General features: G+C 41.0%; 1 protein-coding gene across 1 annotated transcript in view; it reads right to left on the reverse strand.

Annotated features, from left to right (window-relative positions):
• Nucleotides 1–23,785, reverse strand: part of hook1 (hook microtubule-tethering protein 1) — a 32,936-nt gene extending 9,151 nt beyond the window's left edge. Inside the window, exons 1-14 of the mRNA XM_069680686.1 lie at nucleotides 23,666–23,785; nucleotides 21,467–21,552; nucleotides 21,171–21,243; nucleotides 15,446–15,496; nucleotides 14,597–14,729; nucleotides 14,333–14,400; nucleotides 12,570–12,632; nucleotides 11,670–11,753; nucleotides 7,784–7,947; nucleotides 7,374–7,514; nucleotides 6,776–6,977; nucleotides 6,463–6,573; nucleotides 6,306–6,393; nucleotides 5,968–6,034 (exon numbers count right to left, since the gene is read on the reverse strand). Of these exons, the coding sequence (XP_069536787.1) occupies nucleotides 5,968–6,034; nucleotides 6,306–6,393; nucleotides 6,463–6,573; nucleotides 6,776–6,977; nucleotides 7,374–7,514; nucleotides 7,784–7,947; nucleotides 11,670–11,753; nucleotides 12,570–12,632; nucleotides 14,333–14,400; nucleotides 14,597–14,729; nucleotides 15,446–15,496; nucleotides 21,171–21,243; nucleotides 21,467–21,552; nucleotides 23,666–23,719 (1,385 nt within the window). The 5' untranslated portion in view covers nucleotides 23,720–23,785. The remainder of the gene's footprint in view (nucleotides 1–5,967; nucleotides 6,035–6,305; nucleotides 6,394–6,462; nucleotides 6,574–6,775; nucleotides 6,978–7,373; nucleotides 7,515–7,783; nucleotides 7,948–11,669; nucleotides 11,754–12,569; nucleotides 12,633–14,332; nucleotides 14,401–14,596; nucleotides 14,730–15,445; nucleotides 15,497–21,170; nucleotides 21,244–21,466; nucleotides 21,553–23,665) is intronic.
• Between the last annotated feature and the right edge of the window lie 517 nt (nucleotides 23,786–24,302).

The raw sequence follows: 24,302 nt of genomic DNA on the forward strand, positions 1-24,302 counted from the left end.
CCTTTCTAGAACGGATGCGATTCAACTGGTAGCAGCAAAGTCCGGTAGCTCTGAATTTTTCTCAATCTCCACTTTATAAAGACCTGATAAAGAATGGCTAAAACAAGTGCAACATGTGTTGAAGAGCAGACTGAAGATGGCAAAGGTGGAAGACAAAAAGAAGATAGAGAGGAATTTCCAACACAGCAACATCCATGAGGTGTGGAGAGGGATCAATACGATATCTGGCTACAACAAAGGGTTAGGGTTAGGGTTGGAGCTTGCGAGACTTTGCTCTGGGAAGGCAGCTGGCCCAGATGGTGTGTGTCCAAGGCTGCTTAAAGACTGTGCTGCCCAACTGTGTCAGCCTCTCCACAGGATCTTCATCCTGAGTCTACAGCAGGGGTGGGTGCCGGCTCTGTGGAAAACATCCTGTATTGCACCGGTACCAAAAATAAAATGTCCAGCTGAACTAAATGACTACAGAACGGTGGCCCTTGCTTCGCACATCATGGAAACCCTAGAGCGGATGATTCTACGCCTACTGAGGCTTGAGGTCAAAGACAAACTCGATTCCCTGCAGTTTGCATACAAAGACCACATTGGAGTAAGTGATGCTGTCCTCTACATGCTTCACCAGGCCCTATCTCATCTGGAGGAATCTGGCGCTTATGTGAGAATCATGTTCTTTGATTTTTCAAGCGCATTCAACACAATCCAACCCATCATACTCAAAGACAAGCTCATAGAGATGGGAGTGGATCCTTCCTTTGTTTCCTGGATCACAGATTAGCTGACAGAAAGGCCACAGTTTGTCAGGTTGGGGAACTGTGTTTCTGAGACATTAATGAGCAGCACGGGGGCTCCACAGGGGACTGTCCTGGCTCCATTCCTGTTCACATTGTATACGGCGGACTTCAAATGCAACTCTGAGTCCTGCCACATCCAGAAATACTCAGATGACACTGCTATTGTGGCGTGTATCAGGAATGGAATCAGAATATAGGGATCTGATAAAAGCCTTCAGTGACTGGAGTCACAGAAACTGCCTCCTACTGAACACCTCAAAGACAAAGCAGATGATTATATATTTCCGCAGGTCCAAGCCCCCTCTTCAGCCAGTGAATACTAATGGAGTGGACATCGAGGTGGTGCCAACCTATAAATATCTAGGCGTACACCTGGATAACAAGTTGGACTGGTCCCTTAACACAGCACTCTACACAAAGGGGCAGAGCCGCCTCTTTTTCTTAAGGGGCTTCAGATCTCTGGACATCTGCAGTAAGATGCTGCAGATGTTTTATCAGTCTGTGGTGGCAAGTGCTCTGTTTGATGCTGCAGTCTGCTGGAGAGGCAGTATAAGACACAAGGATGCAAGGTGACTGGACAAACTGGTGAAAAAAGCAACACGGATCATCTGCTTCATAACACCTTGATGGACCAAAGAAACAACGGTGGTGGACGGCTCCTCTCTCTTTGCTGCAGGACGGAGAGATATAGAAGATCTTTTGTTCCCACAGCCATCAGACTTTTTAATTCTTCAGTAAATGGTAGATGAGATGCCAGACAAGTGAATTTCCCCTTGGGGATCAATAAAGTTATTGTTATTGTTATTGTTGAATGGTGAGTAACCTATGTACATATAAATACACAGGGAAGACCACTGCTAGCAAGACAGGATCAGCTACACCTAGCAACATGTCTGGGCCCGAGCAAGCTGAGCAAAACGATATGATGGACATGAAAGCTGAGCTGCTATCCTCACTCAAAATAGAAACAGCTGGACAAACAGAGTTGAAAAGTGCGCTGGCTGCGGAATTTGGTGTGATTCAGTCAGAACTGCAAGCAGTCAAAGAAGAGATCACAAGCAACACTGCAGTGCTACACTCTGGACATGGAGCACGGTCTCTCCAGCTTCTCGGATGATATTACATCATTACAGAACACTGTACCTGTTATCTGTGCAAATGTATATGCACCAAACTGGGACAACAATACATTTTTTACTAGCTTTTTTTAATATGGATTCCCATTACCTTATACTAGGAGGAGATATGAACTTCACCATGTCACCTTGATCGTAGCTCCTCCAAAACTATGGCACCAGCTAAAACAGCACTGGCAATCCAAATGTTTCTTAGTACATATGGGATGGCTGACACTTGGCTTTTTTGGAAACCCCAAGTGTAGAAGTTACTCCTTTTATTCAACAGTCCATAAAACATTTTCACACATTGATTATTTTTTTCTTGATAACAAATTACTTGCATTAATTAGAGAATGTGAATATCAGGCAATAGTAATATCGGATCATGCTCCATTATTGATGACCCTATTTATACCAACTACACAATCCAGCTACCATCTATGGCGTCTCAACACACTACTCCTTTTGTCAAACTTCTGTCAACTGAGATAATTGAGTATCTATCACACACCCAAACCCCAGGAATGTCCTCCTCATTAATCGGGGAATCAATGAAAGCATATCTTAGGGGACTCATTATATAAACTATTTCCTAAAATAAACCAAAACCCTAGAATGCAGCTCAGACCGACCCATCTCCCAAGTGAATGCTGATTGTAAACTGCTTGCTAAAATGTTAGCCCGCCGCTTAGAGACAGTTATACCCTCTATATTCTCTGACGACCATACAGGATTTATTAAAAATTGTCATTTTTAATATATGCAGACTTCTAAATATCCTTTACAATCCCACTCCAACAGACATCCCTGAGGTACTTCTTTCACTCGATGCTGAGAAAGCATTTGATTGGGTGGAGTGGGATTATCTCTTCTGTACCCCTAAAAGATTTGGTGCAAGGTTTACATCATGGATTAAGGTTCTCTACTCCTCTCCTCTAGCAGCAGTTTGCACGAATAATGATCTATCTTCCTTATTTTCATTGTGTCGGGGGACTAGACAGGGCTGCCCCTTAATTGCGCTACGTGAAGATGCATCAATTAAAGGAATATGGAGGGCAAACGCACAACATAAAGTGTCCCTGCACGCAGATGATATGCTTCTGTACTTGTCTGAACCATTAAACAGCCTGCCACAAACACCTTACTAGATAAATTTGGGAAAATATCAGGTTATAAAATAAACACAAAAAGTGAGCTCTTTACATGCTTTACTTTGCTCCAAATTCCCACTGCCTGAACCTGTGCCCTGACATTGTACAAACCCTGTTGTTAAGCATTCCTTAAAGGTTTGGGTACAGTTCAGGTGAGCCTTTTCAATTAATGATATGTCAATAAATGCCCCTATAGCTAGAAACAATGTGTTTAAACTAGGGCTGTCAAAGTTAATAACACATTAACGCACATTCCCTTTAACGCCACTAATTAATTTAACGCGCGATTAACGCACACGCGTTCTATTATTATGACCCTCCACCAGCCCCGTAGTTTAAGAAATCAGGAAGTGTGCAGAAACAAACTTTTAAATGTCAAGTTCAGCCTCAAAGCCCTGCTCGATGGTTCTCTGGACAAGCCAAAAGTTATTCGTATTTACTGTCGATGTGAAGTGAGTAACCACCGGCAGTGTTTCCGCTACATACATTTTGCCGCGGCGCCGCTACTGCTTCAGATTTCTGTGAAATTAAACGACTCCGCTCCAGATGAACGGTCGCTCGCCCGCTCTCCTTGTTGAGGAAGAGGCTGCTGAGGAGTCACAGGACTTCAGGACGCTCTCTGTCCGCACACAATCCTATGCAGCTCTGTAACGCAATGTAAAAACTCCTACTGTGTATCTGTATGTCCCTATTGTAAATACATTGATTGTCGCATGTCATTTGGTAATGATCGATCGTTTTGATTGCTACGTCATTAATACCATCTCTCGTACACACGCGGCTCACGAGCTGTGAGAACTGAAACAAAGCAGACAGACAGACAGACAGAAAGAGGGGGCGGGGCTAGAAGCTGTGCAGAGCGCAAAGGTGCAGGTGTGTTGGGGAGACTAAAGCAAAGCAAAGTGATCACCTTAATTCACATTTTAATTCACAAACTACTTTAATCTGAAGAAGAGAGAACAATTAAACTGTGGAAGGAAGAAATCAGCATCTAGAAAGAGTTTAATCCAGACTGAGTAAGTCTGCATGTGATGTGCTTCTCACAGGAATCATTGATATATGCGATGATCGCCATGTTCTGCTTTCAGCAGATTTTTTGAGCGTGCAGTACGTTTGAGGTTATTCTGTAGAATATTCTGGACAGTTTTTGTCATTGTTTTGGAATGTTGCAACAATAATAAACACACATATGCATAAAGGAAGCATATTTGTTCATTCCCATGTTGATAAGAGGATTAAAAATTTTTAAAAAAAATCTCTTTAAAGGTACATTTACAACAGGTAAAAAATGACTATTTATTTGTGATTACATATTTTAATCGATTGACAGCCCTAATTTAAACCCTCTATTGTAGATGGATCCTTCAGTACCTGGACCGAGAATGGATTAGTTACATTCAGAGATTTAAATGTCAATGACAATTTTGAATCATTTGAACTGAGATTGAAATATAAAATCCCCAGCTTTTGTTACATAATCTACATGTTACTCAACTCTTACAATTTAGAGCCTTTGACACACCTGAAAACACAATGGAAAGAAGAATTAGATACTTATCTAATGTGGATTGCCATACATCTTCAGAAAAATAAGATACACCCCTCTTCGATGTTCTTCAAGCATTAAGTAATACTATCGATCCTAACTGTGATCACTGTGGATTAACACCAGCCACAGTATCTCACATGTTTTGGCTCTGCCCAGAATTTTTTTTGGCAATCTATATTTACATTTTTCTCTGCTGTACTACAAATATCCATAGAACCTCTTGCCACTATAGCTATATATGGTGCGGTACCACAGGATCTTCAGTTCAACAAATGCAGTAAAAGCATGATAGCCTTTGCTACACTCCTGGCTGACTTATACTACTTAAATGGAAAAATAGGCTCACTCCAACTTTCAATCTGTGGATCGGAGATCTCATGCATCATCTGACCCTAGAAAGAATCAGTATGCCACGAAAGGCTGTACCCTCAAGTTTTACACCATTGGGCAACTAGTTCTGAATCAGGTGGAAAAGATGGATGCCTCGGACATCTGAAATATATAGATATAACCCCCCCTCCCTTTTTTATTTACTTACTCATTTTTTAAAATGTTATTTTTATTTATTTTTCTATTTCCAAGCTTATGTCCGTACATTTTTTGAATTTTTGTTGTTTTTGTTTGTGTTGTTGGGTTTTGTGTGGACGGATGTATGTATGTTATATGGAACCTTTGGGAGGTCCTTTTGGTAAAAACTGTAATCTGTATTTCAAATTACTTTTTGAAAATTTCAAAAACTAAAAAAATATTTACAGAGGCTGAATGGATGTAAAATTGTTACTCCTCTGAGCTGCCATCAGAGGAGTAACAGAGGGGAAACAGGAGTGAGAGAGCAGAAACAGAGGAGTAACAGAGGGGAAACAGGAGTGAGAGAGCAGAAACAGAGGAGTAACAGAGGAGAAATGGCGTCAGTGTAAGTGGCGCAGCCGACACGGCTGAACAGTGCTGTGTGTGTGTATGTTTGTTTACATGTCACGTGCCTTTGGCTTCTGTAATGTACAGCGGAGCTTTGTTACGCCAGGAATCACAACGTAAAAAAAGGCTAGAGACAAATACACACATAGAGCAAGAAGTTAACTGTGTCAGAGTATTACCTGCATTTAACAGATTATCTGCACTCCACAGATTACCTGCTCTACCCACAATACCGGAAATCCAAAGATTATGTGCTCTAGACAGATTACCTGTACTCCAAAGATTACCTGTATCCTCAAATTACCTGGTCTAGACAAATTCCCTGCACTCCACAGATCACTTGCACTAGACAGATTACCTATTTTACAGATTACCGACACTGAAGAGATTAACTGTACTCCACGGATTACTTGTAATTGACAGATGACTTGCTCTCAAAAGATTACCTGTACTCGACAGGGATTAATTCAGCTGCCAGGTTGTCGTGGCTCGGGCTGCTTGAAGGAAGAATTCCTACATGAAAACAGAGAAAACTTTATAAACTAACGATCAGTGAGCAGGGTCAGAACGGGGTTTGATTTAGGTTAAAATTAGGATTAGGATTGGGATTAGGGTTAGTATAATCATAAAGGTTAGAGTTAGGGTAAGGATTAGTATTAGGATCGGGATTATGATTTGGTTTAGGATTATAATTCTGTGTAGGATTATGATTTGTGTTATGATCTATATTTGGATTATGATTTGGATTATAATTTGGTTTAGGGTTATGATTGAGATTAGACACCTGCTTTGGAGAGCTGGTGCTGTTGAGCCTGAGTGCATCGCAGCTCCTCGTTGATCTCCTTCAAAGAATCTCGCTCGATGATGATCCTCTAGAGGAGAGGAAGAAGAGTTAGTGGAGGATGTTACCGATGAAGAACACAGTTTAAAGGCTGCATCACCTCTTTCTCCTTCATCACAGTCTCAAGCTTTTCTTCTAACTTCTTCATCTCAAAGGCCAGATTATCTGCTCGCCTCGTCTCGTCAGACATCTTCCTGTGCAGCTCCTGGACCTGACAGAGCATTACCGGTTAGTGTGATGAATACAATAATACAGTCTATACGTGTGTTAAATATCATACAGTCTACACAGGGGTAAATATAATACAGTCTATATGTGTGTTAAATATAATAGTCTATACATGTGTTAATATAATAATATTGTGATCACTATATAGCTTTATATATAGGTAAATATTACTTCTTATAGCTGACCTGTCTCTTGTAGGTCTCTAGCTGGGCGCGGGCAGCGTTAGCTTTACGCAGCTCCTCCTCCAGACTAACGGTGTTCTGCATGTAGGTCATGTTGTTCTCCTCCAGCAGCTTCATCTGCCTCTTCAGATCTCCCAGATTCTCCAGTTTACGTTTGTACGTTTCCACTGAGGCCTCCAGCATGACCACACGATCAGAACAGTTCCTACATGGAGCAAAAATCAATTCATAGATTTAAACTTAAAATAAATCAATGAAAAACTGAAACGACACAAGAAGAATATTCTGTCTGCAGGCTCTAATCCAATACCCCCCTAAAATATGTAATAATGTTATATTGTAAGAACTGTGAGCATTGTTATACCATGGTCTGACTGTAAGTCATTATTCATCTAAAATAAGTCATCAGTAACAGACGCAGTCAGAGTCTCTGTTTACACCGAGTGTGTGGGTGTGTTGGTTTCTGTTGAGGAGGAAACTACATTTGTCTGTCTGTTTCTTCTCTCCATATAAAATTGACTTTTACTGTGAGCTCTCTCAGACACAATAAAAATAATAAAAATAAAATACATTTTATTTATTCAGAACCTTTAAAACAAACCTCAGAACGTCCAGTTCATCTTTCAGAGCTCGAGATTCTTCAGCCAGACCGGTGAGCTCGTCGTTTCTGTGCTGAACCTCGATGAGCTGTTTCTCCAGATCCTCACAGTGGATCCTGTAGTCATCTTTAGCTGCCTCCAGCCTGAAGAGGCAAACACACTGGTTCAAACTGGTTTAAACTGGTTCAAACTGGTTTAAACTGGTTCACACCAGCTCAAATAGAATGAGACTGGTTAAACTGGTTCAAACTGGTTTAAAGCAGTTTATACTGGTTTTAACATAAAGCTTTTCAGGCTGGACTGCAAGGTTGTGAAAAGTGCAGAAGGATTCGTTGTATTTGTGGGAATTTGTGCAATTGCAAATTGAGACTCTTGGAAGAACTGGCTTCTATTAAAGCAGTAGGTGACTCACCTGAAGTTCTCCTCCTGCAGAGCCTCTACCTGCTGCTGCAGCTGGCTGTGTTTCCTTCCCGATGGCGTGCTTGGGTCGTCAAATGTGTCCAGCTGATTGGCACGGTCTGTCAGGACGTCATTCTCGGCCAACAGACTGTTCCGTTCCTCTTGAAGAACCGCCACCTGTACAGGTACAGTCATGTTCGGGTTTAGTCAGGCATGGGTAACTCTGGTTAGGGTTAGGTTGGGTTCTGGTACTGTCAGGTTCTGGTTCAGTCAGGTTAGGGTACAGTCGGTTCTGGAACTGTCAGGTTCGGACACACCAGTGTTTACTCACTGTCATCAGTGACATCATTTAAATTCTTCTCACTTTATTCCATGCAAAGCAGCAAAGTGACAGCTGTACATCAACAGACAGAAATTACACCCCCCCGAGGCTGATACATATGCACATTTCCCAGGTGGATTGTGTTTATAAAGGGAACTTTGCAGTTTAAGACTTTTAGTCTTGATTCTACTCATTTATAAATGAAACCCCTCATCTGCTGTGACTGTGACCCTGATTTCTGACAGGAAGTGATGCAAGCGAATGAACATCAGATAGTTTAAGTGTTTCCTGATGATGTTCTAACCTGATTAAGATGTTCTAACATGATGAATATGTTCTAACCTGTTGAAGATGTTCCAACATGATGGTGTTCTAACATCATAGAGATGTTCTAACGTGTTCTAACATCATAAAGATGTTCTAACATGATGATGTTCCAACCTTAAGAAGATGTTATAACATGTTGAAGATGTTCTAACCTGATTATGTTCTAAAATGATGATGTTCCAACCTGAAGAAGATGTTCTAACATGTTGAAGATGTTCTAACCTGATAATGTTCTAACATGATGATGTTCCAACATGTTGAAGATGTTCTAACCAAATGATGTTCTAACATGTTGAAGATGTTCTAACCTGATAATGTTCTAACCAAATGATGTTCTAACATGATAAAGATGTTCTAACCTGATGAAGGTGTTCTAACATCATAAAGATGTTCTAACATGTTGAAGATGTTCTAACATGAGGATGTTCTAACATGAGGATGTTCCAAACTGTTGAAGATGTTCTAACCTGATGAAGAGGTTCTAACATGATGAGGATGTTCCAACATGATGATGATGTTCTAACATGATGATGTTCTAACCTGATCATGTTCTAGCATTAACATGTTCTAGCATGTTGAAGATGTTCTAACATGATGAAGATGTTCTAACCTGATGAAGTTGCTTTAACATGATGTTCTAACATGATGATGTTCTAACATGATGAAGATGTTCTAACTTGATGAAGATGTTCTAACATGATGAAGATGTTCTAGCATGTTGAAGATGTTCTAACATGATGATGATGTTCTAACCTGATGACGATGTTCTAACATGTTGAAGATATTCTAACATGATGATGATGTTCTAACATGATGGTGATGTTCTAAAATGATGATGTTCCAACCTGTTGATGTTCTAAGATGATGTTCTAACATGTTGAAGATGTTCTAACATGATGATGATGTTCCAACCTGTTGAAGATGTTCTAACATGAAGATGTTCTAGCATGTTGAAGATGTTCTAACATGACGATGATGTTGTTCAAACCTGATGACGATGTTCTAACATGTTGAAGATGTTCTAACATGTTGAAGATGTTCTAACATGACGATGATGTTGTTCAAACCTGATGACGATGTTCTAACATGTTGAAGATGTTCTAACATGATGATGATGTTCTAACATGATGATGTTCCAACCTGTTGAAGATGTTCTAACATGATGTTCTAACATGATGAAGATGTTCTAGCATGTTGAAGATGTTCTAACATGATGATGATGTTCCAACCTGTTGAAGATGTTCTAAATTGATGTTCTAACATGAAGATGTTCTAGCATGTTGAAGATGTTCTAACATGATGATGAGGTTGTTCTAACCTGATGACGATGTTCTAGCATGTTGAAGATGTTCTAACATGATGATGATGTTCTAACATGATGATGTTCCAACCTGTTGAAGATGTTCTAACATGATGTTCTAAGACGAAGATGTTCTAGCATGTTGAAGATGTTCTAACATGATAATGAAGTTGTTCTAACCTGATGACGATGTTCTAACCTGATGACGATGTTCTAACATGTTGAAGATGTTCTAACATGATGATGTTCCAACCTGTTGAAGATGTTCTAACATGATGATGAGGTTGTTCTAACCTGATGACGATGTTCTAACATGTTGAAGATGTTCTAACATGATGATGATGTTCTAACATGATGATGTTCCAACCTGTTGAAGATGTTCTAACATGATGAAGATGTTCTAGCATGTTGAAGATGTTCTAACATGATGATGATGTTCTAACCTGATGACGATGTTCTAACATGAAGATGCTCTAGCATGTTCAAGATGTTCTAACATGATGAAGATGCTGTGGCATGTTGAAGATGTTCTAACATGATGATGTTCTAACATGATGAAGATGTTCTAGCATGTTGACGATGTTCTAACATGATGATGATGTTCTAACTTGATGAGGATGTTCTAACCTGATGAGGATGTTCTAACCTGTTGAAGATGTTCCAACCTGATGAAGATGTTCTAACTTGTTGAACATGTTCTAACATGTTGAACATGTTCTAACCTGATAATGACGTTCTAACCTGATGAGGATGTTCTAACCTGTTGAAGATGTTCCAACCTGATGAAGATATTCTAACATGTTGAACATGTTCTAACCTGATAATGATGTTCTAACCTGATAAAGATGTTCTAACCTGTTGAACATGTTCTAACCTGTTGAACATGTTCTAACATGTTGAAGATGTTCTAACCTGATAATGACGTTCTAACCTGATAAGGATGTTCTAACCTGTTGAAGATGTACTAACCTGTTGAACATGTTCTAACATGTTGAAGATGTTCCAACCTGATAATGACGTTCTAACCTGATAAGGATGTTCTAACCTGTTGAAGATGTTCTAACCTGATAAGGATGTTCTAACATGTTGAACATGTTCTAACATGATGAAGATGCTGTGGCATGTTGAAGATGTTCTAACATGATGATGTTCTAGCATGTTGAAGATGTTTTAACATGATGATGATGTTCTAACTTGATGATGATGTTCTAACATGTTGAAGATGTTCTAACCTGATAATGACGTTCTAACCTGATGACGATGTTCTAACCTGTTGAACATATTCTAACCTGTTGAACATATTCTAACCTGTTGAACATGTTCTAACCTGTTGAACATGTTCTAACCTGATAATGACGTTCTAACCTGATAAGGATGTTCTAACCTGTTGAAGATGTTCTAACCTGTCGAACATGTTCTAACCTGATAATGACGTTCTAACCTGAAAAGGATGTTCTAACCTGATGAAGGTGTTCTAACCTGTTGAATTGACTCTGTAAATTTGGACAGTTCTTCTGGTGCTCTGTGAGTCACTCGCTGTGTGAGGAGGACTTTAACAGGTTTTCAAGAGAAGTTTGTTTCACTAAAATAAGACGACAGAGGTTTTAATGACATCCTGAAGAAGAATAAAACATTAATATTAAAGACAAACAGAGTCTGTTAGCTGAGTTAGAGGAAGCAGCCGGTTTAGAGGTTTTAGTTTCAGGGCAGCCATGTTGGACTCACCTGTCTTCAGCCTCAGGTGAGACACATGGAGACACAACAAACCCATCTGTCAAGAGTTCAATAGGTGATAAGAGTTAAACTGAGTCTGACGGAAAATCTCAGTCAGATTGGACTACACATTGGAGTCCACAGCAGCTCCACACAATGAAGACAACATTACAGTCTGTTTACTCTGGTCAACTTGTGTGTGTGTTTGTGTGTGCGTGCATGTTTGTGTGTATTCACCTGTATGTCTAGCTCCTCACAGCGCTGATTTAAAGCTTCTTTTTCTGCTACGAGTTCAGAAAGATCCTCAAGAGCTTTTTTCAGCTGCACAAGAAGAAAATAATTATTAACATGGACATTCATGTAATAAAAGAAAAAAAGAGCATTTAGCAGCCTCATAGCACGCAGACTTATTCTAATGAACTGGAAATCTAATACCCCCCTCCCCTTTCCGGAGATGGATACAGGAGTTGTTTGTCTTTGCTCCAACTTGAGAAAATTAGACATACAGTACATTGAGTGGGTCCCCTGACAAGTTTACTAAAGTGTGGTCTCCATTTATTCAATATATAAAAGAACTGACTCTTTGATGCATCATGCCAGCTGATTGGTGTTTGCCTATTTGGCTTGTTGCTGCTGTTAATATGGTTATGCGTTGGATTTTTTTTTTTTTGCTTTTGTTTTGTTTTAACTTGTGTATTAGCATTGTTTATTTCTACATTCTATTTTTCCTGCTTATTTATTTCATCATTACTATCCACTTCTTTGCTAACCAAATGATTTTTTTTCAAATTAGCCTAATCTTATTGGTCTTCCTTTAAAGTGCACTACTGGTCTCAGGGGAGATAGGGAGGGATAATGGGTGGGTATAATGTGGGGTATTGTTTGTGCGAGTTCAGTATGTTTGTACATGTGTGTCTATGTGTATATGTTATGTAAATGCAAAATTCCATTAATAAAGCTATAAAGAAAAAGGAGCTCTTCCTCACTCCAGAGCTGAGTGATGCTGTTCATTCTTTAATGTTTGAAGTTTTAATTACAATGTATTCTGTGTAACTTCTTCATTTCACTGGACTTGAAGAGAACACAGAATTTCACAGTAGAAAAATGAACAGCTGTCTGAGTAGTTAAAATACTGACCTGCTGCTCCAAGTCCCCAGAAAGTTCTGCTGCAAATGGACTGACAGACTCTTTACTCATCAGCTGAGGAGGAAAAGTATCACTTCATTATTGATTATAAATACTGTCTGTGAAGGTTCTCAGTCATCGTGGTCATGGTAATTCGAAGCTTAACTGAAATGACAACTGGACATGGTTGAAGTTCTTGAAGACTTTTCACTTGTCATCCAATCAATCAATCAATCAAATTTTATTTGTATAGCGCCAAAAGTTATCTCGAGACACTTTACAAAAAGAGCAGGTCTAGACCGACTCTTTGTTCTGTTATTTAAAGAGAGGCCCAACATGATTCACCATGAGTAGAACTTAGCAACATTCGGCACATTGGCAGAAAAACTTCCTTTAACAGGCAGAAACCTCAAGCAGAACCAGACTCATGTTGAACAGCCATCTGAAGAGACTGGATGAGCCGAACATGGGATAGAAGGAGATGCAGGATGGAGACAGGCAAAGAGAGCAACAACAACATATGTTCTTGTTACATCAACAACAACAACAACAACAAGTAATACATAGTTATGGTTACAATCCGAAAGCCATCCGAAAGCCTTAATTTCTGAATGGGTGGTGGATGAAGCTAGAAATATAAGCCTCTGTAGGTCATATGCTAATAGATTTGTAATCAAGGGTGAGTTGTTTAAGACCTTAAAACAAGACCACTAAAAAAACACAACTCCAACAGGAAAGAAGAAAACAACCAACGTCACAGCATTGTTATTCCCTACCTGTCTGGAGTATCTGAAAAACACAATGTCCCAGTATGCTTCGGAACTGGCCAGAACCCAGACCACGGTACCCGGTGAGTAAGCTAATAGCTTTGCATCCACTACACTACTAGAAAGTATTTCATACAACTTGGTGTCAAAAAATCCAAACTATCCCTTAAAGCTGGAAAAATCACCCCTTCACGGAGGTGGTGGCCTAAGACACCACCTATCACCCACTTACAATGCTGTGTTGAATTCTCTGCACAAACAATCACACTCAGGATCATGTGAGCCTAACGACCCATCAACACCAGTGGGTACTAACGACTCTCAGTGATACTGGGTTCACAGCTCAGGTAAACGACTCACCCTTGATTACACATCTATTAGCATACTAATGACCTACAGAGGCTGACATTTCCAGCTCTGTCCACCAGTCAGTTTAGAACTGAAGAAACCTTTCAGATGAGAGGTGAAACGTCTTCAAGAACTTCAACCAAGTCCAGTTGCCTTCTGGATTAAGCTTCAGATTACACAGACTGTTTAACCTGGACACAGGTAATCACACTACACTACTACTACTACTACTACACTACACTACTAACTTAGCTACTTCTACAACTACTGCAGTTTCCAGTAAAGAAACACCAGAGGGGGGTCAGTAGTGTGTACTCTGCCAACTGGGGAGTTGCCAGTTCACCTCCTGGACTCTACCAGACTGCCTTTAAGCAAGACACTGTGCTTTATAGCTGCCTCATTGCTACGGCTTCTCTCTATATCAGTGTGATGTCTGTTACTGTCGTCGTCGTCACCATCATCATCATCATCATCATCATCATCACTCTAAAACTATTAAGTGGTCAGCTTAGCTGTCATTGATGTATTTAACATATTTAACATCTGCTATAGTTATTATTGATATATTGTTGTTAAGTTATTATATCATATTATCATTAATATTTTAGCTGTCATTGATCTCTTTAACATCTCTAACATCTATACCTAATGATCACTGACCTCCTGGATGGCGGTCATGACAACGTGCTGCACAGACTCCTCCAACGTCATGATGATCTGTATGTATTCTGTCAGAGAGATTAATCGATAACACAAATACACTGCATTGATCCATAGCACTGCATTCAAAGATCAGGTCTGTGTGTAATAATATAATATAATTTTGATCTATTTTCTATCTTTCATGTTAAGCTGATGAGTCCTGCAGATGTTTGAATCCATTTGTGTCTGACTAAAAATCTAACACAAAACCAGTGCACACACCTTGTTTCCTCTCACACCTGACAGCACAGCCCAGCACGAGCTGCAGCAGCCTCCCCAGCTCCACTGGGTCTGAATGCTCCGCCACCAGGACCAGGTCTGGAAGAGGGAAGTCTGAGATCTCCTGAGCCAAGACCTGACAGTCCACACAGACCAGAATGATTGAAAAAACAAAACAGCCTGGAAACGGCTGACGCATTTTGGTTATGTTTCTGGTATATTATGGCTATTACTGGTCTGTTCTGGTTGTGTTACTGGTTTATTGAGGATACTACTGGTGTATTCTGGCTCTGTTCCTCCTACGACTCCCCTATGATTTAAATGAACACACAGTCACATAGAGCAGGTGTTTCCATCAACCACCTGACAACAATGATTTTTTGTGATTTGCTTGTTTTTTGTGATTTGATTTTTGATTTGATTTATTTATTTAGCACATACAGTATATAACAAAAAAGACATTAAACATTAAGAAAAGGAGACGTGCAGGGGAAACCCAGAAAACCCTCAAGGGGCTTGACAAGTGGGGTTCCCTGTGAAACTTTTAATTGGTACATACATTCTCTTACCATTACTCACAAACAAGTTAATTTAACAAAAAGAGAAAGAATAGATTATAATAAAAATGTAAATATAAAGGGACAATCAGATAAGGACAGAGATAATTAGGGGAGAGAGAGAGAGAGAGAGAGAGAGAGAGAGAGAGAGAACAAAGAAAAGCTAAAAAAAAAAAAAAAATCTAAATCATTTGCTTTGCCCGACTGTCAAAGCATTTTATAAACTCTTGTTTTTAAAGGTGCTATATAAATAAAGTTATTAAAGTTATTATAACATAGACGGGAAACAACTCACCTCGTTATAATAATCCAGCACCATCTGAAGGATCTTCTTCAGGTTGCTCATCTGAGAACACAAAACATATTAAATGTTAACAACCAGTTAACAACCCAGGGGGTCTGGAGGGTCCCCGCCAGAGAGGATTTGTTTTTCAACTTCTGCAGGACATGCTAAACCTGGATGAAATGCACCCACAGACCTCGAGAGAGGCCCAAGGATTGGGGCCCACCACGCCCTTTTATCATCAGAGTTCACTACTTTCATGTTAGGATCCTGCACGGGGATCTGTTCTCTGGGCAGGGAAGCTCCCCCTCTTCTGCACCTAGGCAAGAGACTTTCCATCTTCCCGGACTTTGCCCCGTCCATGGCCAAGAAACGTTCAGAGTTTGGAAATGCCAAGCGCATTCTGCACTCCTGCCTACGTATCAAATTCAGCCTCTTCTACCTCGCCAAGCTGAGGATTACTCTACAAAGTGGAGTTCTCTGCAAGTTCACTGACCAACATCCTAACTTCAAGGGGCAGTCAGCTGTAAAGGTTTAAACTAGGGCTGTCAATCAATTAAAATATTTAATCGCTTGGTTGTCCATAGTTAACTTGCATTTAATTGCAAATTAATGGCACATTTTTTACCTGTTGTAAATGTACCTTAAAGAGATATTTTTGAATCCTCTTATCAACATGGGAATGAACAAATATGCTTCCTTTATGCAAATGTGTGTTTATTATTGTTGCAACATTCCAAAACAATGACAAAAACTGTCCAGAATATTCTACAGAATAACCTTAAAGGTACTGAATGGTCAAAACATATGCTGAAAGCAGAACATGGCGATCATCGCATATATCACTGATTTGTGTGAGAAGCACATCACATGTAGACTTACTCAGTCTGGAGAACCCTCTTTCTAGATGCTGATTTCTTCCTTCCACAGTGTAATTGTTCTCTCTGCTTCACCTTACTTACGTTTTAATTCACAAACTACTTTAATCTGATCTCTTAGCTTTGCTTCAGTCCCCCAACACACCTGCACCTCTGCTCTCTGCACAGCTGCTGGCCCCGCCCCCTCTTTCTGTCTGTCTGTCTCTCTGTCTGCTGTATTGACTGTCTTCATCAGCAGTCTGTTTAATTAAGTCACAAAAGTTAAATATTTTCTCTCGCAATTCAGTTCTCACAGCGCATGAGCCCGTGTGTAAGAGGGACGTTATTAATGACGTAGCAATCAAAGCGATCGATAGTTACCGAATGACATCTGCACCTTTTATAAGCTTTATAAACAGCGACAATCAATGTATTTACAATGGGGACATACGGAGATACACACTAAGAATGTTTACATTGCGTTACAGAGCTGCATATGATTGTGTGCGGACAGAGAGCGTCCTGATGTCCTGTGACTCCTGTCACTATTTCACTGCTCTTCCTCAACAAGGAGAGCGGGCGAGCGATGTTAACTTACTGGTAACTTTGACAGCCCTAGTTTAAAGCAACCAATAAAGAATAGCAAGGTGCACAATAATCTCCAACATTTGGGAGCTTGCATTCTTGCAGGAGACGCACTTGAAGGTCTCGGACCACCATAGGTTGCCGAAGGGCTGGATTGGCCAATTGTACCACTCTGCTTTCCAAGGTAAAGCCAGAGGAGCTGCCATTCTTTTTTACGATTTATATTTTATTGTCTTTTTTGTTTTTTGTACTCTCAGACATAAACAGAGCTTTCCCCATTGTACAATTATGAGGCTTTGCTTAATAAACTGAAACAGATATCAACATTACCATAATATAAGGGTGACAGAAAAACAAAAGGTAAATAAGGGTATCTTTGACATGAGACAATAAAAAATTGAAAAAAGAAAGACAAAAACAAAAAACCTCCACACCAGTGGCATCCGGGGTTTGAATGTGCATGCAGGAAGGCCTGCCAGTAGGGACTTGTAGTAGTCAATGCGTGATATCACGAGAGCCTGTACCAGCAGGTGTGTTGCATGCTCTGACAGGTAGGGTCTGATCTTCCTGATGTTGTACAGGACAAATTGACATGACCGAGCAATTGAGGCCACATGAACCTTAAAGGTTAGCTGGTTGTCATGAATGACACTCAGGTTCCGGGCAGACTTAGGGGGTATGAGTTCAGTTTGTCAGAGCTGGATGTTGATCTGTGGTTGCATAGAGGGACTGGCTGGGATGACGAGGAGCTCAGGCTTGGATAGGTTGAGCTGAAAGTGGCGTTCTTTCATCCATTTAAAGACAACACCTATCACCCACTTTTAATGCAGCGTTGAATTCTCTGCCCAAACAGCTGACAGCTGACAGCTAAATTTAAGGAAACAATTCCAGCTGCTTTTAATTCTTTACCACATCTGTTTACTACAGAAAGCTCTGATGCTAATGTTAGTCCCTCTCAGCTTGATCAGTTTGTTGATAGTCCTGCAGGTTTGCTGAGAAGTACTCTAGATTCAATTGCCCCCTTAAAAAAGAAGATTATTAAACGACAGAGGCTAGCTCCATGGTATGACTCAGAAACTCGTAACTTGAAGCAAATGTCGCGTAAATTTGAAAGAATGTGGCGATCCACCAAAACAGAAGAGTCTCGTTTACTCTGGCAAAATAGTCTTAATAAATACAGGAAGGCCCTACGGCATGCTCGAGGTGTCTACTACTCCTCCCTCATAGAAGAACATAAAAACAATCCCAGGTACCTTTTCAGCACTGTAGCCAGGCTGACAGAGAGTCACAGCTCCACTGAGCCAAGTATTCCTATAGGCCTCAGCAGTGACGATTTCATGAGCTTCTTTAATGACAAAATCCTAAAGATTAGAGACTCTGTAACCTCCTGCCGTTAACTGGTGCAGATGTATCTTTGGAAACTGCTCAAAAACCTGATGTTTACCTTGACTGTTTTTCTCCAATTGACCTTCCTGAGCTAAATTCTCTGATATCTTCGTCTAAACCATCAACCTGTCTTTTAGACCCGATTCCAACCAAGCTGCTTAAGGAAGTCTTTCCCTCAATTAGCACTTCTTTACTAGATGTGATCAATATGTCTTTATCGACGGGCTATGTACCCCAGCCTTTTAAACTAGCTGTAATTAAGCCACTTCTTAAAAAGCCTACCCATGATTCAGGCACCTTAGCTAACTATAGACCTATATCTAACCTTCCTTTTATCTCAAAGATCCTTGAGAAAGCAGTCGCTAATCAATTATGTGACTTTCTTCATAACAACAGTTTATTTGAGGACTTTCAGTCAGGATTTAGAGTCCACCATAGCACTGAGACAGCACTGAGAGTTTCAAATGATCTACTTCCTGCTTCAGACAGAGGACTTCTCTCTGTACTCGTCCTGTTAGATCTTAGTGCCGCTTTCGACACGATAGACCATCACATCCTGTTACAGAGACTAGAACATTTAATTGGCATTACAGGATCTGCATTAAGTTGGTTTAAATCTTATTGATCAGATCGATCTCAGTTTGTTAATGTTCATGATGTGTCCTCTATGCACACCAAAGTTAGTCATGGAGTTCCACAAGGTTCTGTGCTCGGACCGATTCTTTTTACCTTATATATGCTTCCTCTGGGTAACATCATGAGGAAACACTCCATTAATGTTCATTGTTACGCAGATGATACTCAATTATACTTTTCAATGAAGCCAGATGAAACCAATCTTATACAACATATGTTGTTGTTACTCTCTTTGCCTGTCTCTATCCTGCATCCCCTTTATCCCATGTTCGGCCCATACAGTCTCTTCAGATGGCTGTTCAGCATGAGTCTGGTTCTGCTCGAGGTTTCTGCCTGTTAAAGGAAGTTTTTCTGCCAATGTGCCAAATGTTGCTAAGTGCTACTCATGGTGATTCATGTTGGGCCTCTCTTTAAATAACATAACAAAGAGTCGGTCTAGACCTGCCCTGTCTGTAAAGTGTCTCGAGATAACTCTGGTTATGATTTGGCAGTACACAAATACAATTTGATTGATTGATTGATTGATTGATTGATGACACTCATGCTCAGGATCATGTGAGCCTAACGACCCATCAACACCAGAGGGTACTAACAACTCTCAGTGATACTGGGTCAACAGCTCAGGCTAACGACTCACCCTTGATTACACCTCTATTAGCATACTAATGACATACTGTGGCTTATATTTCCAGCTCTGTCCACCAGTCAGTTTAGAACTGAAGAAGCTTTTCAGATGAGAGGTGAAACGTCTTCAAGAACTTCAACCAAGTCCAGTTGCCTTCTGGATTAAGCTTAGAATTACCCTGACCTGGATGACTGAGAACCTTCACAGACATCAGTTTAAACATATCGGCAAGGCATGATGAGATCTGTGCCGAGGCTATAGTGTCATCTGGTAGGAATGACAGAAGGGCTGGGTATTGTCTGCACAGCAATGGTATGAAAAACCATGGGAGCAAATGACTGCACCAATTAAGGTGGTATATATTCAAAAGAGCAAGGGACCGAGCACTGACCCTTGAGGCACCCCTGTGGATAAGCTGTGGGGTTTGGACACGTCTCTCTTCCAAGATGCTCTAACAGATCTCCCTGAGAGGTAGGACATGAACTAGTGGAGGGCAGAACCTGAAATACCAAGCTCAGAGAGAGTGGAGAGGCGGATTTAGTGGTTCACAGTGTCAAAGGCAGTTGACAGATCTAGCAGCAACAGAGCTGAGGACTGTCCAGCAGCTTTAGCCAGACGCAGTGATTCTGTTCCCAACAGTAGTGCCGTTTCAGTAGAGTGGCCACGCTTAAAGCCAGACTGATTTGGGTCCAACAGATTGTTTTTGGACAGAAAGTCAGAGATTCGATTTAAGACTGTGCGCTCAAGTATTTTTGACAGGAAGGGTAGAAGTGAAACTGTAGCTGAATGCAGTGGGGAACACACCCATTGACAGTGAAGAGTTGATAATGTGCGTGACTGCAGGATTAATTGTAGGGGAAATGGTCTGTAGGAGGTTTGATGGTATTGGGTCCAGTGGACAGGTTGTAGGCCCAGAGTCTTGCAGAAGCTTAGAGACTGACCTCAGTCAGGGGGGACAATGAGGTGAGTGAGGCGCTATTAGCTTGTGGTGGCTGCATGCTGAGTTGGTCAGGCACAGAGAACTGATTTCTGATGGTAGAAACCTTATTAGTAAAGAATGTAGCGAACATGTCTGGAGTGAGCAGAGTGGAGGCTGGGGGAGGCGGTGGATAGAGAAGTGAGTTAAAAACAGAAAACATTTCCTGTGCATCAGTGGCACCACAGATCTTGTTTTGATAATAAGTAGGTCAGGGCCACAGTAAAGGTCAGGGTCACAGTAAAGGTCAGGGTCACAGCAAAGGTCAGAGCAACAGCAAAGGTCAGGGCAACAGCAAAGTTCAGAGTGAAAGCAAAGGTCAGGGTTACAGCAAAGTTCAGGGCACAGCAAAGGTCAGATATAAAGCAAAGTTCAGGGCCACAGCAAAGGTCAGGGCCACAGCAAAGTTCAGGGCCACAGCAAAGGTCAGAGTTAAAGCAAAGGTCAGGGTCACAGCAAAGGTCAGGGCCACAGCAAAGTTCAGGGCCACAGCAAAGTTTAGGGCCACAGCAAAGGTCAGAGTTAAAGCAAAGGTCAGGGCCACAGCAAAGGTCAGAGTTAAAGCAAAGGTCAGGGCCACAGCAAAGGTCAGAGTTAAAGCAAAGGTCAGGGTCACTGGGAATTCAGCAGAAAATGAAGACAAATCGGGCAGAAGACAGAGCTGCTCTGTACCTTCAGTCTCCAGTTATCCTCAACATCTGTTTTAATACGACAGAGCCATCCATCAGTGAACCAGGCTGGGTCTCTGTATACACACACACACAGGAACAAACAATCACTTGAATGAAAAATGTTTCGTTTCAGCGTCTGAAAACATGTTTGTAGATGATGTACACACCAGAGACGCTTTAGTGTTTAAGCACAAAACAAAACAGCAACTTCAGACTTTAGTTTGTGTTTCTTTGACTTAACTTACAACCACTTTACTGCTGTAACTTAATAAAGGAAGTGTGTGTGTGTGTACTCACATTTGATGCAGTGCCTGTGATATTCCAGCTCCGGTGGTCAGTTCCTCCACTGTCCTACAGGGGGCAGCAGTGTTGAAGGTCTGCAGCTGAGAGACAGAAAGCATATATAAAGAAGGATAACGCGTCTCCATCTGCTCTCGTTGTACAAAATTGAAACTAAAATAGCCCTGTGATAGGTGCTGCATAGCTACTTCCGCTAACAGGGGTAGTGATACTTTTAGAGCGTCCCGTATGGGCGCTTACTCTTAAACCATGTTTATCCACCAGGCTTCACCACAAATGTATAAGATTTTACATACAAGTAAAGCTGATGCACTGACAACGGGCTAGAGACAATATCATTGGTCAACCCTGTACCTGGTTTCCTATTGGCTGGTGCTTAAAAGCGCGAGCAAAAAAAATTTGCGAGCAGAGAACAAGTCCGAGAGCAGATGTTTCAGAAGTGCACAGCAGTGGCCTGAGTCAGAGGAGAATGGCTGAATGGTTGAGCGCAGAAAATTTGTGCAAGCACAGTATATGTGCGAACATACATTCTGAGCAGAAGAAGAGCAGATCTGAGCACAAAGAGGGGCTATTTGAGTGCAAAAGCAGGTTTTTGAGGGGAAGTATCACAAAATCTGAATGCAAAATCAATAAGTCATGCTCTCATAATTAAAAACACGCTCTTGAATAAAGATAGGGAAATAATTCCATAGAGGTGATGCTGTTGGTGTACAGGGAGAAGAGAAAGATCGCAGTCTGAGAGGAGCCGGTGCTGATGGTCCTGGAGTCAGAGACGTTCTTTCCCCAGCTTTACGTGCTGCCTGCTTTCAGACAGGAAGTCTGTGATCCACCTGCAGGTGGCGTCAGGCACGTTAAACTGGGAGAGCTTGTCCTTGCGCAGAGCCGGGATGATCGCGTTGAAGGCAGAGCTGAAATCCACAAACAGGATCCTGGCATCTCACCGGAACTACTTATTCTACATTCTGAACTGGTCAGAATTCCGACCATGGGACTCGGTGAATAAGCTTTGCATCCATCACACAACTAGCAAGTATTTAATTAATCTTGGTGTCCAAAAATCTGAACTATCCCTTAAAGTCCTAAACTACAGTCTTTGACATGCAGCTCTAACATCGAGTTACCTGTTTGGGGAAACTTGAAAAATGATTTTAAACTTATTTTGTTCCTACTTGGACTTCAGAATCAGCTTTATTGGCCAAGTATGAAAAAACATGAATGAATTTGACTCTGGTTTACATTGCTCTCATTGTAATGACACATTAAAACAAAACAGAAGTACAAGCTCAACACAGGAAACAAACAGTATTTAATCGTATTCGGTGAGAAAGCCTTCTGTGCTAGTTAATGTGACCTCTAACTTACACTGTTTCCCAACAAGGTAACTGTTGAAGCTTAACTTTAGATACAGCAGCAGGAAGTCAGATAATCTGACACCAGATCAGATTAACAGACCAGCCTGTTTAAAGTGTTAATAGAGGAACAGGGGCAGCAGCGCTAGTTACTCTTCGTGTCTAAATGAAGACATTAAACTCCTGCAGGTTTTTAGCTAACAACATTTAATCAGTTACATAATCTTCACAAAGCATCCAGAGAGACACAGTCCACAAATATATGCAGGTTAACAGGATTACCACTTTAATCCAGAGAATTGTAGTCTGTGAAGGTGTTAGCTTTATGTTTATTAGCCCGCAGAGCTAAGTGGTTAGGATACTGTGTTAGCTTTATGTTTATTAGCCCGCAGAGCTAAGTGGTTAGGACACTGTGTTAGCTTTATGTTTATTAGCCCGCAGAGCTAAGTGGTTAGGACACTGTGTTAGCTTTATGTTTATTAGCCCGCAGAGCTAAGTGGTTAGGACACTGTGTTAGCTTTATATTTATTAGCCCGCAGAGCTAAGTGGTTGGGCTACTGTGTTAGCTTGATGTTTATTAGCCAACCGTGCTAATTGTTGTTAGCTTTAAAATATTAACCCGCAGAGCTAGCTTACATGTCGGACCAGAAATGAACACTTGTAGCTAAAAACGAACAACAGCTTCTGTTTCTCTGATTTAACTGACGACCTTCTATTCGTGTTCGCCTGATTTAACTTCAGCTGGCACACAGTGTCAAACCAGACATACACACCTCCACCACTTACGAACAGGTAAACAACTCCATTGTTTCCGTTAATATCAGCGACATATTAGCATTAAACTCACCCATATGATGAGACTGTCTGTCAGGGCGGTTTTATTCTCGCCCATTTGATCCATAATAGCTTAAAGCTAAAGTATTTCCACTTGTCAGTCGAGCTCTTGCGTTCCGTTCATCCGCATCTGACCTCACCTGCGGTGAGCTCTACCGCTGGACACGTACCGTGTAGAGCCGCGACGCTCCCTGCGCCATATAAACACCGTAAGATGTACGTGAATGTTGCAGCTGCTCGGCTTGTTGACGTACCCTTGAAGACTCTAGTTGTTTGTGTGTGTGTGTGTGTGTGTGTGTGTGTGTATGTGTGTGTGTGTGTGTTTCCCTCAATGGGGATCAATAAAGTTTATCTTTATCAGAAAATATATAAACTTTTTATCAGACACTATAGTCCACCTGGCAGACGTTCCTCTGAAGGTAAATCATTTCTCATGAACACAATAAACCTCTTTATTTCTTTTTATACGTCTGATTGTTGATCACAAACACTGACTGACATATCTCAGGTGTGCCAGCTGATCTCTGAGAAACAATATTTGGAACAAAGCTGTCAGAAGAGAAGGATCGTGCAGGTGTTGAATATTTCACTTCCACAGTTTTGAATTTATCACAAACATGTCTTACATCCGTTATCGAGCGCTGACGGTC

The sequence above is a fragment of the Semicossyphus pulcher genome, unplaced genomic scaffold, assembly GCF_022749685.1.
Source record: "Semicossyphus pulcher isolate SPU_LCO1_2020_fin unplaced genomic scaffold, fSemPul1.0.p SCAF_4, whole genome shotgun sequence".
Taxonomy (NCBI): Eukaryota; Metazoa; Chordata; class Actinopteri; order Labriformes; family Labridae; genus Semicossyphus; species Semicossyphus pulcher.